At 38.5% G+C, this 16,291-nt stretch overlaps 1 protein-coding gene and 1 long non-coding RNA gene across 3 annotated transcripts; both read left to right on the forward strand.

The window, feature by feature from the left end:
• Positions 1 to 1,497: 1,497 nt before the first annotated feature.
• Positions 1,498 to 13,146, forward strand: LOC119983935 (protein HUA2-LIKE 2-like). 2 transcript variants are annotated; one of them, XM_038827671.1, is made up of 12 exons: positions 1,498 to 1,909; positions 2,294 to 2,370; positions 4,441 to 6,564; positions 6,882 to 7,353; positions 9,638 to 9,746; positions 9,840 to 9,952; positions 10,060 to 10,247; positions 10,325 to 10,781; positions 10,916 to 11,357; positions 12,061 to 12,237; positions 12,463 to 12,516; positions 12,615 to 13,146. In XM_038827671.1, exons 1-11 carry the CDS (start codon positions 1,787 to 1,789, stop codon positions 12,486 to 12,488), a joined length of 4,308 nt encoding a protein of 1,435 aa, XP_038683599.1. In that variant the 5' UTR covers positions 1,498 to 1,786; the 3' UTR covers positions 12,489 to 12,516; positions 12,615 to 13,146. The 2 variants fall into 2 exon arrangements, with proteins under 2 accessions (XP_038683599.1, XP_038683598.1); XM_038827670.1 differs by having other exon boundaries at positions 1,499 to 1,909; positions 10,907 to 11,357.
• On the forward strand, positions 11,369 to 12,060 carry LOC119983936. The gene is made up of 2 exons (XR_005464802.1): positions 11,369 to 11,788; positions 11,881 to 12,060. It is a non-coding gene; the product is annotated as an uncharacterized LOC119983936 (long non-coding RNA).
• Positions 13,147 to 16,291: the final 3,145 nt, after the last annotated feature.

Consider the following 16,291-nt stretch of genomic DNA (forward strand, 5'->3'; position numbering starts at 1 on the left):
ATTCTCTCCACCACTTCCTCCAACCTCTGTATTGTCCCTTGCATTTCCTTCTCCAAACCTTCATCTTTAATCTTAAACGCACCGTATACATCACGATGTAAAACGTCGACGTTTTTTATCGCAATTGGCATGCTGATGCGGGAAGCCGGTCGAAGGCTTCTGATCGCCGTTGAACTCACTGTGCGGGAGAGAATTGTCTTTGTGATGACCGAATTGCCCTCGCAAACCGTTCTTCTCTTGATGGAACAATATGGCATAGACAAAGCTGCCATGTTTAGCTATCGATCCGATGTCCTATGATGTTGTTCTGTTCTTTGCGTTTAATTTAATTTTTCAGGGTTTTGAAGAGGCTTTTAAGAGAGAGAGAGGGAGAGATTGGTTCTAAGGTTTTGACCGAATCCAAGTTTGAATATGGTCGGTTTGAGACTTTGACTTTTGAATAATGAAGAAGATCCGCCAACCTTGTGCCCAATTTGGTATTTTGGTGCACCAAATTTTTTTGGGAAATTGTGGGAAAATTATAAAGGTGTAGTATTTAGTATGAAAAATTCAATTTATTTAAAATAAAAATTAAATAAAATATGAAAAAAGCATGACATTTCTAGACGATCATATAACTATAAACATTTGATTTTCGATCGCGATGAATTTCATTTTTGCTTCGAATACAAAAATATCATTGGATTTATCATTCTAATCATTATGTCTCTTTCATCAGAATATCAGACTAAGCGATCAGTCCCAATACTACTGATGCGTCACTGTTACGATTGACACACTCTCTCTAATGATACCCTTGACCAAAGCCTCCTACAACTTAAAGGCACACGCCCCCCCCCCACAAAAACACTATTTAAACCAAAATCTTTCACGGCCAAAAGGGATCTTCTTCATCTTTCTTTTCCTTCTGAAGGAATAAATTTCATAAACTTACAAGCAACTTTAACCCCAAACTTTTCTACAGGGAACATTCACAGATAAAACGCATACTATATATATATATTTGCCATCACGATTATTACTGTCTTGATTGGCACCCTAGTGATGTCCAAGGTCTCTAATTGTCAACCTTTGCTCATTTTGCTTATTGTTAGTGGGTCCTTTCGAATATTCCTTTGTCGTAGATTCGGACACCTGCAATAACTATAACTCCAATGTGTTTACAAGTTAGTCAGATTTGGGTGGGCTATTTAACAATGTAGCCCACCAGGTTGTCTGAAATCAGAATAAGCTTGAGCCCAGCCCATATGAGACCCACAGAACACAAAATAAGTATTTAAAAAACAAAAATACAAAAGTAAATAAAAGTCAAACTGGAATTGCAGAATGCAGAACTCAGAGTTCAGTCAACAACGAGGTATGGGTAGTCTAGTTTAGTCGGTAGATCATACGATGTCACGCGCACAGACTCTTTGGCGCACGTTAGAACACTCCAGCAGTTCTTAACCTACACACTGGCGCGCACCGTAGCACTATTTCCCCCCAACCAAACTCAATATCTCTTTCCATTCCCTTGGTTGTGTAAATTAATGCTACTCTTCAAACTCCGCTCCCTCCCTCTTTAAATTAGGGTTTCTACGGAGTCACTGTTCGTCTCTTTCTCTGTATCTCTCTTGATTTGGTGCGATTCAATGCCTGATAATTGCTTCGCCATATCCAGTTCCGAAAACCCTAAACAGTGCCCAAGTGTCCCGTTTGCGGACGATTTTGGCGTAGTTGTGGGTTTCTGTTTCGAGAAGTGCTCCAATTGCCTGCTTTAATTTGATTAGTGTGGAAGCGCGACGGCATGGCACCGAGTCGCAGAAAAGGCGCCTCCAAAACAGCGGCAGCCGCGGCCGCTTGCCGCCAGTGGAAGGTTGGTGATCTTGTTCTTGCCAAAGTCAAAGGGTTCCCTGCTTGGCCTGCCACGGTACGTAACACTGAGCTATATCCTCATATATCTTTATTTACATGATGTAGATGGGTTTTTTTTTTGTGCGAATCCTCCTGTTTCTATTTTGGTGTATTAGTGCTGTTTTCTGTGTTGGGGCGGTTTTATACTTGATGCAAGATGGTTTGGGGACGTGCCCTTTTGGATCTGAATAAGAACTTCAAAAGTAATCTGTAAATTTATTGGGGATTCTTTGGTTTCTTAAAACCTCATGCTAGGCGCGTTTGCAATTGGCTGGGAAGATGACTGTTAGACAATAAGGAGCTTCTTTGTTTCCCTACTCTATTTCATTGATTAGAATGTGATTTTTAAACATTGCAAAGAAGCTAAAAGAACCTGATCGAAGTTGGTTATTACTGGCAGGTTAGTGAGCCAGAGAAGTGGGGATATTCAGCTGATTGGAAGAAAGTACTTGTTCACTTCTTTGGAACCCAACAAATGTGAGTACCCATGGAGATCTATACGCTTTAAGGTTTTTTTTTTTTTGCTATAATAAAGTAATGTAGATATAGGCACTGTTATAAAGATATATGCTACCAACACAGTGGTCTTGTTTTTCCTTCTTTATTCTTCTTTGTCGTTTTGGACTGGCTTAGTGGTTCCAATGATCCCTAGTAGAAAGGAAACTTTAGGTTTATCATGCTTGCATTTTTTCTTTTTGGCTTTAATTTTTGTTTTGTGCATGGCTTTGTTAAGGCTCCCCAGTTAAGCATTTCTTGTCTTGAAAATGCTAAAAAACGGTCCAGCTCAAAATTTTGAATTGTAAGTTTGTAACGATGGGCCCAATGGCAACAATTTTAGTTATGTTCTTGAATTTATTATGTGGATCCTGAGCAACTGTGGTCTTTAAATATTGTCATAGCTTTAAAAAGTCTCAAACAGCTGCAAACAAAAAAAATTCATCCGGGCTCACGCCCGTAGTTGAGGCGCAAGGCACCAGGGCAGTTTCCTAGGCAATGCCTGAGTAAAGGCTCCTTGTCCGGAGATTTCCGAGCAGCTCTGGGCGTGCCTCATGTCATCTGAGTGTCTAGGTGCACCTCTGACTATACTGGCTAATATATGTTTTTGTACGATTAAATACTTGATTGGAAACGAGTGTAGTTGAGTTCTTGAAGTGTGTAGATTTCATTGTGATAGGTCTTAGATCTGCATCCTATCATTCTTAGGAGATTTTGACCTCTGAAAGTATGAAAATCTTAAATATGAAGAAATTTGTACTAGTTTCACACTTCTGATGTTTAAGATGCTATTTGATGTTTTCCTTTGATTGCTTCTGTTTCAAAGTTCATTTTGTTTCTTTTGGCGCATCTCTTTGATATACTGCTGCTGTACTTTGTTGTCTCCAAATTGTATTTACCAAAAACAGTGAGGTCGAAATTATGCACTTTTTGCTCTTTTAGTTCGGCTTGAAAGTCAAACTTTCATAACTATTTAGTCAATTGGTTCATGTATGATAAATTAACAGTGTTTCATGTATGATAAATTAACAGTGTTTCATGTCTTCCAATAATTGGATGCTTGTTAATTTTGTACAGTAGGGTGGGATGAGTATTTAGGTTCATTTTTATCTTGTAGTCTTACTTCCTGCCACAATAGTGAAGGCTGCATGCTCATAAAGTGGAAGTTTATTCACCTTAGATTCAAGTTACAAATAAAAGAAACGTACAATTGAGATTTCTTCCAGCATGAAGAAGGAAAATAGTTGAAACAGTTGAATTTTTTGTTCCTTTTCTTTTGAATGTGGGAAGAGGGATTAGAACCTGCATCTTGCAGGTCAATGGTAGCTGCCTTACCACTTAATCTCAGTGGATGTGGTTACAGGACAAAGACTCAGTTGCATCCAATAGTAAATTAGCTTCTCGATCATGTTGCCTGCTATTCCAATAAATAACAGTATTTGGCCAACTATGCCACGGTGTCAACATTGAATGCTCCTCATCCCTTTTAGAATTTTTGTTTTTCTTTTAAATTATCTAACATATAGCCAATGGAATTAATGCCTTGTGATCATTCCAAGTTTCCAACGCCTTATGTGTAATTTGACTGCTTAACAGTTAACATTATGCCCATTTTGCGCCGGTCTGGACACTGTGCATGACAAATCTGTTACGGGGGACTCATATTTCCAAATCTTTTCAACCATTTTTTAATCAATGGAGGGTAATATGGTTAGCCGAATGTCGTACCTCTTTGCAAACAAAGTATCATTTGACTATTGTAATTCCTATTTTATGAAGATTTTCAATAGTGAGATTTCTTTCCGACACACTCCTTCCCCCTTCCACCCAAAAGAATTTAGAAAAATAAGCAAAAAACTGAGGAGTGCAGAGCACTTAAATATTTCTTTTTCTTTTGCAGTTTCTTTTTTCTGAAAAATCTTATTAGTTATTTTTGTTTAGGTTCTGTTGGATATCTATTTGGCTTTTCTGGTTCTAGGTCATCCATGTTTTATGCTCTGATTTGAAGAGGGATGGTTATTTGCGTTATTCAAATGGCTTTGTATCGTGCAGAGCTTTCTGCAGTCCTGCTGATGTTGAAGCATTTACGAAGGAGAAGAAGCAATCCCTTTTGGTTAAGCGTCAAGGGAGGGGTGCAGATTTTGTTCGTGCAGTGCAGGAGATAATTGACAGTTATGAGAAGTTAAAGCAACATGACCAAGTTGATGGTCCTGCTAGTGGTGATAAAGGTGCTCTGAAAGATGGTGTCATTCTTGTGGATTCATCAGCTGAAACCGGGTTGAAGGACCTGGCACAAATTGCTGAAGAAACTCATGATATGCTTTTAGAAACTTTAGATTCTAGTGCGGGTGTGGATAAGCCAGGTACAACCAATGATACTCCAGTTGTAGCAGAAACAGGTGCTTTGCCTGATAAAGATACCTTATCAGGACAACCAGCTGATAAAGCCTCAGTTAATGCGGTACCTATTATTACTACTTACACTTCTCGGAAACGCTCTGGGGGTTTACGATCTAGAAAATTTGTGACACAGAAGGCATCTACACAATCAGTTCAGCGGTCTAGAATTTCCCCGCAGGTAGAATCGTGTAAGTTGCAAAGCCTTACGCTGCCATGTAACGATGTCAGCAGGCCTGCTGGAGATATATCAGCTAACCTAGTTGAGGATGGTCCTTCAAAAAGAAAGAAGAGAACAAGGAAATCACCAGATGCTTCTGAACGTGATGATGTGGATTCATCTGCTTTTGTTTCGAATTTTAGCAGTGAAGACAATGTTTCTGAAATTGTTACAGTTGATTCAGAAGCTGTGAGTTTGAATGAAGGCAGCACAATGGTTTCTGGTTCTAAACTTGAGCATTCTGAGATAGATGTTGAATGTTTGGAGGAAGATGTTGAGTTGAGCAAAGGGCTTGATTTTCAAGTAAAGGCAGTTGTCCTTAAGAAAAAAAGAAAACCAACTCGAAAGCGTGCGGCTAATGGTACAGTTGAGCCTCCTGCCAGATTGGACATGGAGCCAGATTTAGCGGCAGTGGTGCATGATCCCGGTCAGAATTCACAAAATGGTGGGGAAAACTCAAATGGGAGGCACTTCAGAGATGATGGAGATGAGCACCTGCCCCTATTAAAACGAGCGAGGGTTCGAATGGGTAAACCTTCAAATGAGGATGGGGAACCCATTAGTGTTTCGTGGACTGAAAATTCCTTGACCACAGTTACAGTCAGTTCATCAGTGGAAATTGCCCCTTCATTAAAATGCAATGATGATAGTCCGGATGTTAGAGATTCATGTGCAGTGAAGGGACCCTCAGATAATGGATCACCTTCAAGGGATTCAACTCAAATTCCTGGAAATGGGCCACAGCTCCAGAAAGTTAACGACAACCAATCGTTCTACTGTTCAGCAGATGGTGAGGCTACTTTACCTCCCTCAAAACGCCTTCATCGTGCTATGGAGGCTATGTCAGCTAATGCTGCTGCTGAAGATGATCTATCATGTGTTAGTAAATCATCAACATTGAAAACTTCAATTAATGGCTGCTGTGTTCCTTCAATGAAGAGATGTTCTCATTTAGTAATAGAATCTAAAGAAGGGAATAATTTGGAGCAGCAGGGTATGGATTCTCCTAGAAAAAGTGCTGAATTTTGTTTGAGTTCGAACACTTTGGAGGATTCATCCAAATCTTTAGTTGAAACAGACACGTGCAATCAACCCATTGATAGCTCTGATATTGAAAAATCCAAATTCTGCAAAGACTCTCCTGAGGCTATGCGCTCTATTGACAGCAAAGCACTTAGTAGTGTAACCTTCAACACTCCCAATGCTCAGATTGGAATCAAAACCCAAAGTGCAGAACATGGGTCACCAAATCTTGAAGGAAGGCAAGATAGTCCAAGATTTAAACTTGATTCACAAGATCAGTTATTGACTTGGAAGCATGAAAGTGATTCTCAAAATACTGATTTTATGGAGTTTGAAGCTGTGAATCCTGCTAAAAAAAAAGATGTTTTGGAAAATTCTATGATTAGCGTAGATGCTGACTCAAGGACTGATGGGGCTCCTAAAGTTTCACGTCGAAATGGTAAGAGAGTTCTCCATTTGTGTGGAGAGGGTACTGCTTGCTCAAACACCGTGTCTTCAAGGTCTCAAATTGATGAAAACAGCGTGGTTAATGACATGTAAGTTTGTGTTCTAGGTATTTTTATCATAGTTTCTCGAAGCTCTCCAATTGCTCTGGCTTTATTTACAATATGTTCATTTTTGTATCTAGCATCTCTACAATGGCTGTATGTACTAGAGCACTGTACTGGACATGTAAGGCATGAACTTCAACTAAAGATAATTTCCATATTTCCTGTTTTTTTTTTTTTGTTTTAGTCATCAAATGGAAAGCTGCTATTGGATTTTGCTTTTATGCTTTATTTGACTTGAACAGTTTTTATCATTGGATAGTTTTATTCTAAATTTCCACGGCCAATGTACTCTTTTGTTCTAGGTATCAGGTTGTGAAGGATGATGGTCATCGTGTGAGACAAAAGGGTACAAGTTCTGTCTGCATTTCTAATAATATTGAGCCTGGAAAGGATGTCTCATGTGTCAGGTCAAGTCCATCTTCTGCTGATGGAGTTGATTCTCCTGCACGGATGTCTCCCCCCAATACGTCAACCTGTCACATGTCTACATCAGAAAGTGCTAATTTTGTTCCGAACAATGGCTGTTGTAGTCCAAATGTTCATTTACAAGACAAGAAAGAAATTTGTGATTTGGTTACTGATGAAGAAGAAAAAAGTGAATTGGTGATGTCTCACAGACCAAAGTCAGCTGGAAGGTCTAGCAGTACGGCTGAAGCACATGCTGCTTTATCGTCTTTTGAGGCAATGCTTGGAACACTGACCAGGACGAAGGAGAGCATTGGTCGCGCAACTCGTATAGCTATTGACTGTGCAAAGCTGGGTATCTCTGCCAAGGTAGGATTATGTTGCTTTAATTTTTTGTGATCTTTTGCTTTTGTCTTCTCTGGATGGATCAGGACTCCAAAGTTTACAGTGTTTGATTCGGCTTTAATTTTTGTATTGTTTTGATGAAAAATGAATTTTAATAAAAGTGACATAGTTGAAAATTAAAGTACATGGGACGGGGAAAGTACAATTAACTGCTTGAAAAAGAGAGACAAAAAAAGGAAGAATGTGCGCAAAGAGTAAATTAAAAATATAAATAGTTCAACTATCAAATGCAAATACTGCAAAGTCTCTAAGATCTCCTGAAACATAAGAAGAATAAGATGAATACCAAGATTATCTTATTAATTTTACCTGTAGTTACTTCGTAAATTGAATGTGCAATATTTTGATTCAAGTTTGAAGTTTCTGGGGAATGGAAATGCTTTTTAGAGTTAATTTTTAAAATGCAATGTAGGAATGGTATCACGTTTTAATGCTTTGAATTAATTTCAACTGTTCAAGGCTTTAACTGCAGCACGAGTTTCCTTGAGATGAATCTTCTTTTCTTTGAATCAAAGAAGGGGGTGTCATCCCTTATGCAGAAAAGAAGCTTCCAAATAATATTTAGGACGTCTAGCATTTTACAAATTGCTAGTGTATAACAAACTGAGATTGACAACGACTCGTGTGTGATTTTGTATGAGAGAAGTAACCTTGGTGCCACACCTATACTTCAAGAAGTCTCAGTAATTTTTGGTGCTTCTCACGTGTTACAAACTGAGATCCAGAAAGTCTCGTGCTTGATTTTGAATGCAAGAAGAAGTAAGGAACCTTCACAGAGTATATTTACTCCCTTTTTATCCCTCCCCTTTGAGGTTAACCTTGGTGCCACACGTATACTTCAAGAAGAAAAAATAATTGTTGGTGCTTCTTATGTCTTGCAAACTGAGATCCAGAAAGTCTCATGCTTGATTTTGAATACTAGAGGGAACCCTCCACAGAGAATATTTACTCCGTTTTTATCCCTCCCTTTTGTTGCTGCCAACGTAAGCTCTGCTTCAGCTTCACCGCCTCAAAATTTAATATTCCTTCTCTGTTTTTGATGAAATGTATGGCGTTTCTTCTGGAAAGAATAGGTACTCTTACTGTAGTCAAGGGGAATCTTATTACTGAACAAGCATGAAACTTTGTGGTTGCATATTAACCCAAATGTCAACTTTGATGCATAATTATTGTAATAATGTTAGCAATGATCTATATCTAGTGCATACAAACTCGTGGTTTGTCAAATACATGTCAGAAATGACAACATGTTCTAAGATATCACTGATTCAAGGGGCAAAATCATTCCCCCTGCCACATGAACAATTAAAAAGTAAGTTATTGAGATGTTCATTTTTAGGTCTTTTTAATCAGTAGTTCTTTGTCTTTAGGATCTATCTATATAAGTATTTTTTTTATGTTGTATACCACATCATATTTGTTCCTCATCCTACTTGAGCCAGAACCCTAGTTAGGGTTTCTTTGAAGTTTTAACTAATGAAATTTCAAAATATGATTTGATCTTGGCTCTTGGGGTATTTAATCATTTGCCTATGAAATGTTTTAAGATTAGTTACGTTGCCATTCAACCCAATAAGTTAACTTGTTGGTTTGGAGCGTTTCATATCATTTATACATGTTCTAACACTTCCCTTCACGTGTGGGTTGGACAATCCGATGTCCCAACACTTACACAATAAATGAGGCCCAACACTAGGGCTACTCTCACACAAGGCCCTCACTTGGAGCAACAACAAACACACACAAAGGCCCACAATTGGGGCAACAACAAATGGGAGTTTAATTGCATAAGTTAAGATTTGAACCCAAGACCTCTTGCTCCAATACCGTGTTAAGATTAGTTACTTCGCCATTTAACCCAATAAGTTTACTTGTTGGGCTGGAGCGTTTCACATCATTTATACATATTCTAACAAAATGAATGGAGGTTTATCTTTGATTCCTATCAATTTGCATCATAAGGTTGGATGCTATGACATGTTAAATTTTTGTCAACAAAAGGAATTATACCTTGTGACTTCTTCAGGGGAAAGACATTTACTATCGTTATGCAAAATTGTGCCTTATGTTAAAATTGGAATTTGAACATTTGAAGCGCAAAAATGAGCCAGTCAGGCGTTCTCGTTAATTGAAATGGGATTGCTTGAACTTTCTTCATGATTTCTTAATAGTGTGACATTCTGAAATTGATTTTTGGAACTTGTGATGATTTTCTTGATGTTTTGTGTGTATGCTCTTTTTTTATTAGGTTGTGGAAATTTTGGCTCGTTATTTAGAAGTTGAGTCAAGCCTGCACAGAAGGGTGGACATATTCTTCCTTGTTGATTCTATTATGCAGTTCTCACGTGGTTTGAAAGGTAGGTTTATTATCTTTCTTTTGCTGTGATGTCGGACAAATGCATTTTATTTTATTGCTTACGCTGAAATGATGCTACGTGTGCAATTTCCAGGTGATTTTGGTGGTATTTATCCTTCAGCTATTCAAGAAGTGCTACCCCGTCTACTGTTAGCTACTGCTCCTCCAGGAAGTATTGCACAGGAAAATCGAAGACAATGTTTAAAGGCTAGTGAAAGAATTTTCTTTGTTAGTTTAAAACTTTTCCTACAAGTTTGTTGATATTTTCCTCTTTTTCAGATTATGGTTTACAACCATGTGCTTACTTTATGCAGGTTTTGAGGCTTTGGCTGGAAAGAAGGATCCTTCCAGAGAATTTTATTCGCCAACAGATGCGAGACCTTGACTCGTGGAGTGGTCCTCCTTCTGCTGGTCCCTATTCTCGCCGCTCAGCAAGGACAGAAAGGGCTCTAGATGATCCTGTTAGAGACATGGAGGGTATGCTGGTTGACGAATATGGAAGGTTTGTTTTCCTTGAATCTGTATTGCTTATAATTTGTTTTAATTTATCATTTAATGAGATTGATATTTTTGCCACAGCAATTCAAGTTCTCAGCTTCTTGGATTTTGTATGCCCCACATGCGTAAGGATGAGGGAAGTGATTCTGATGGAGGGACTTTTGAGGCTGTTACCCCTGAACATAATTCTGAAGGTTCTGAAGAAATGGAGGCAATTCCTGCTACAGAAAAGCATAGACATATCTTGGAAGAGGTGGATGGTGAGCTTGAAATGGAGGATGTAGCTCCCTCTTGCGACGTTGAGATGAATTCCACCAATGGTGCTCCTGCAGTCATTGCTGCACAAGATCGGTTTGAACAGCATTTTCAATTGCCCTATGCTCCCCCTCTGCCTCAGGATGGCCCACCATCATCACCGCCATTGCCATCATCTCCCCCTCCACCTCCTCCTGTACCTCCAGGTCCTAATCTTGTCCCCCTTCCTCCTACACGCCCTAGGCCTGATCCCTATGCTAATGCCATTGATTCGAAGCACTATGTGAGTTTACACTTGTCTTTTCATATTTTGTTACATATTTTCAGTTTTTCACACTCAAAAATTGTGGATTGGAAAACTTTTCAAGAAATGGAAACCCCTTGTACTGATAAGTCTAATATATGCAGAATATGCAGGATGACTTGCAACAGCAATTGGCCCACCAATCGGTACCTTTAAGGCTGAACTCAAGTATTCCCAGTTCCATGCATTACCATGCTCCTAAAAGTAGAGATCACCAAATACCAGCACAGGATTTAGATTCTACCGGCATTCATGTACGTTCAGCAAATAACCTTCCGAGTGATACCTCTAGCCTCCATCATAAGGCAGAGCCTCCACGACCACCTCATCCTGCACCATCAAATCAGTTCTCTTACTTTCAGAATGGCCAGCATATGAAGTCCCGGAGAGATGATCCACCACCTTCCTATCCCCATAGATCGCATTCTGCACGGAATTTTGATAGGGGGAACTTTTACAACGATGGTGGAAACTTTTACAATGAACATGAGAGAATAAAACCTGCTCCTTATGAGATCGGTGACAGTTGGAGGTTTCCTGCGCCCCGTTATTCTGGTAAGTCTTCAAAAAAAGAAGTTATTCTAAAGTAGCTTGTAAAAATGTGCAAGTATATTCTGATTCTATACGATGTAGCTTGTAAACATGGCAAACAGGAAACTATTTTGATGAACATAAATGATAAAAAAATGATTAATCTATTACAACTTTAAATTGTGAGTTCTAATAGTTATTTGCACTTTCATGCAAGCACACACAGAGGTATAAACTAAAATCCAGTGGTTATTTATCGATATGGCCTTGAAAATGTTGTATTTCACACAATTCTCTCAAGTAATTACAGTTTTGGGTTCTGAATGATGTTTTTGGACCTTACAATCAAAGAGAAGCTATCCAACTCTGTGTCCAGTTGGACGTTGTCACACATATATTCCTTTTTTTGGAATATATATTTTGCGGGCGGGGGAACTTGATCCTGCAACTAGCAGGTGATGTTCGAATCCCAACAAACAGCACTTTGGGTTTTAACTGATGCTAGAGGTTTGTGGATGATTGCTAGCAGTCACTGTTTGCTATGCAGGATTCGTTCCAATGTGGCTGCCCCTTTGGTTTTATGGCCTCAAGATATACATGTAATTTTTTCTGTTACTTGAAAAAAAGAACATAGATAAAATATTAGTATGGCCTTATGGACATGTAGATACTTTGCTTTGTTAGTTGTTTAATGGACATGTCATGGTCATTTTATTTGCCTGTCTAGGACCAAGATACCCTGGCAAACTCAAATCATCTCATGGACATGGTTCGCATGGACCCCCTCGCGAGCAAACAAGATCAATGAACCAAGGGTGGCATTTTCCTCCCCGGGCGATGCATCACAGGAACTCTGTGCCTTATAGACCACCTCCTGATGCTGGCTTTCATGGTGTTTCAAGAGGTATCGTCTTTCTCTGATGGTCTGTTTTTTTTCCCCGTGTAATATAAACTGAGAATTTCCTTTGTGCTAGCTATTTCAACTTTGTTTTTTTGGCTTAGTTTCTTGTGCGTGTTTGTATGATATACCATTTGCATTGGCATTATTAGAGTAATAATTATTGAACCATGAGTTGAGTTTGGAGAGGTTGCTAGATTTGTGGCTCAGATTATCTTTCTTGTGTTTTAGTTCCAAGTGTCTGGCGGCCAAGATGAGCAAAGCATTGCTTTGCTTCAAGGATTGGTATGTTATTGCTGACATCTCCGTTTCCTGAAACTTCAATTGCTGAAGTGATTTGCCATAATCATTCATTTACTTATTCATTGATATCACTATATCAGGTGTTGCCCATTCTTCAATCTGGGTTCCGCGGCTTGTTCAAAATATAATGAGTCTTCCAGGCCACTGCACCATGTATGGAAAAGATCTACAGATGGGGGTGCGTGTTTATATGCGGCAAGCTCTTTTGGGGTTGTACATATGTAGTCTATGCTCCATGCAAGGGAGGTGGGCAAGAATGCAGTCTTATAGATGTTGGCGGGAGCTTTAGCCTGGCTCCAGGATGTCATGTATCATCTTTTTCCAATCTTGTTTTACCCATTCTTTTGGTATAATTAGTTTCGGCTAAACCCAGATAGGGTTTTCATTAAAGTTTTTACCATGCCCATTTGTTGAGCTGAAGTAATGCTGTAAACAATTTTTTTTGTTTATACGCCGGGAAAAAAAAAAACGGCCAATGGATTAGAATTGCGAGATGTACTGATCCCATTCTAGATACTAATCAAGTTTAGCTAATGGCAGCTTATGGGAAATCTCTCCTTCCGTGTCTGGTGTGCGTGTTAGTTTAATGTAACAATTCTATCTGGGTCGGAATTTGATTTCTTTCCTTCTGTGCTAGTATTTTATTTCCTTCTGGGCTAGTGTTCTCTTTCCCAGGAAGAATCATGTCTTCTTGTTATGGATGTTGGGTCAGATTGAGACAAATCCTATAGAAGATTTTCCCAGAATGAGAGACCTTACCGAATTTGGATACGATTATGAGATGATAGTCTTATTGAATTTTGATGCAATTATTGAATCCTGGGCGGTCATGTTGGTGTTTATCCTCTGGTCATGAGATGAAATGCTCTTGGGAGCGTTTTAGTTCACCTGTTGACACACTTATTTCCGCTCGATGGCTAGCTAAAATTGGGACTATTGTGTTGATATTTTGTGCCTTAAACAGGCAACTTGTAATCTCCAGTTGCTATGAAACTGAGAAATAGCTAAGCTTTTGGAATCTTTGGACATATTTGGTGGGTATTTGCTGTATTTGATCTGTTTTCTGTGGCCCAAAAACAAACAATAGGGTTTGCATTTTTGAAAATGTAAGAAGGAGAAAGATATCGATGGGCCATACCTTTAAATATATAGTTATTGTTTCTTGTCTATTGTCAATTTTGGCATCTCTGTCGATGAGTTGTATGGCAATTTCTTCCTTGTGATTTCCCTTTCTCCTTAATTGGCATGTAGTTTTCATGTCCAAGGTTTGTCCACCACATCTCAGACAATCAAAATGAACCGTCTTCTTTTGAACTACTCCTAGCAAACCCAGAGTGTGAAAGCTGGATTTTATGATCTTTAAGCTTTGTTATTTTACAAGAAAGTATTGACAATTCCATCGGCTTCAGCTGGCCAATCCCTCTGTGTTTTTTTGAAGTTTGAAGTCTTCAACCCTGTATATTTTATTTTAAACAGTCATGAGTCATGACATAAAATTGTTGAGAAACTCAGAAAAGTCTTCTATCGTTAAAATACAGGTCCAATTGATAAATTTTAAGTCCGTGAGTTTTCTTAACTTTGTAAGACGTGTTTTAAATCCGTGAGCTTAGAAGGTCCTGAAAGTCCTGTGATGAATTGAGCTTGAACTTGAGAGAAACCAGACGGTATCTTACGATAATAGTCAAATTTAAAAGTGAGTTTATTGATGTCTCCAAATAGATATGATCACGCGCAGAGTCTGGAGTGTACTCATGAATCTCCTCCATTACAAAACAACATAAAATCCAGCCGACAGCTGCATGGATGATTTTTTTGGATGGAATTGGAGTTCAAATGTGTAGAGAAAACATTCTCATGTGTTCAACCATTTGTCATTAGTCTAACTAATAGTCAAGTCTCGACCTCACGTGTGCATTCTCCTATTCAGAATCAAAAACAGTAGAGTTCAGTCTTAATTATTATCATTATAATCTATGATAAGACATTGTGTTGAACAGTAGTACTGGGAGATGGTTCTAGGTCCATTTCTAGAAACGTCGAGACAGTGATACAACGTGGGCTGGGCCCAATGACCCAACACTTGTCGTGATCCATAAAGAAGGTGGCCCAATGTGTCTGAAGATAGGGCCCATGTAACGTTGATGTTAACAGTGAAGGGTCAGGCCCTGTTTGTCCCCTCTAAAGCCTAGGAAGAGGCGGTGGACAAGTCCTTGTAAAATTGACTCTTTTAAGGGTGTTTTGAGGGCAAGTATGTCGGGCAACATGGGTGATGATTATGGTGCACGTGACCACGGATTCTAGGTAAGCTCTGGTGATATAGACCTCTCTGTCTGCCACTATGAGCCCGAGCCCAAGCCCGAGCCCGTGCCCGTTTAGTTCAACCACTTGGGTCCGTTTGGATAACCCGATAAGCTTGTGGATTGACAAAAACATAGTTAGGATTCAGAATGAAGAGACATTGCAGGAGTTCGGGGTAGCTTAACAGTGGCGTACAGTTTTTGGGAGTTTCGGGCGAACTTAAAAAATGAATCATTTAAAAAAAAAAAAAAAATGGTATGTTACTTAAATGGGATTGGAGCTACTACAACACTAGTATTTTTTTTTTTAAAATATGGGGTTTTGGTCTATGGTCCATGTCGCCCCACCCCAGGAAAGCCCCCATAGCTTAACAAAAAATTTAATTTTTGTTATTTAAATGACATTTGTTAACAATAAATCTAATACATGTAACTAGTTAAAAGTGAATATAACCATATCAAACATAAACTATTATATTGACATTATTTATAAAAATAGTTATAAATTACAAATGTTTGTGATGATCAGAGATGGAGGATAGGAGCTCTCTCTGATTGAAGTTGAAGATTAGAGATATAATGTATAACTGGACAAATGGTCCTCGGGTATGTGTTTTTTGAGCTTGGGCATAATAATTTTGGCTTGTATAGAGCATATTTGAGTTGGGTTTAGGTTAAAAATATGTAGATATAGTTTTTTTTTTTCATAAAACCACACGCCCCTCATCAACATATGGCTCGTCCCTAGATATTGATACAAACGCTTGAAAATATACTAACGATAGGGATCCCAACAGTTGGTATTCTAGTCATCCTAGTTGCTGAATTGTACTCACATAATGTCATGTGCATAATATGGACATGTGAAACATGCGGAGTCCACAAATTCACTTAGATCATATACATCTAACTCAACATCTGAGATAATTAGGATATCCACTACTGCGATCTTTGTCATTTTCGTTAAAAATGTAACCAAAAGAATTTAGGTATGGGTATGGGTATGAATATGGATTTTCTCCACGCCCACGGGTACTCGATCAATTGTCATTCCTATTTATAAGCTAAAAATACAAATCAAATTTTAAAAAATGAAGCAATACACATGTAAAAACCGGCTACCTTACATGCATAGACAGAGATAGGGTTAAAGAAACATGAAGAGAATGGTCGGTCTCTTGTCCTCTCTCACAAACCTACCTTATTTGTAACTGGTAAGGATTGAATGTATCCGGTCAAAGCTTCTCATTATAATACAACCATATCTTTCTTAACTATAAATAAAGTATTGAACAGTTATATTATTGATGGCCTCATCATGAATAGTATCACTAGTAATCCCTTTTAATACAATTTTATAGTTATACTAATTTGTTAAGACTTTATCTCATATTCGATTGACATAATAAAAAAGAGTGGCATATAAGCAAAAGTCCAATCCTTTTTGTACAACCAATGCG

The sequence above is a fragment of the Tripterygium wilfordii genome, chromosome 18 (genome assembly GCF_013401445.1).
Source record: "Tripterygium wilfordii isolate XIE 37 chromosome 18, ASM1340144v1, whole genome shotgun sequence".
NCBI lineage: Eukaryota > Viridiplantae > Streptophyta > Magnoliopsida > Celastrales > Celastraceae > Tripterygium > Tripterygium wilfordii.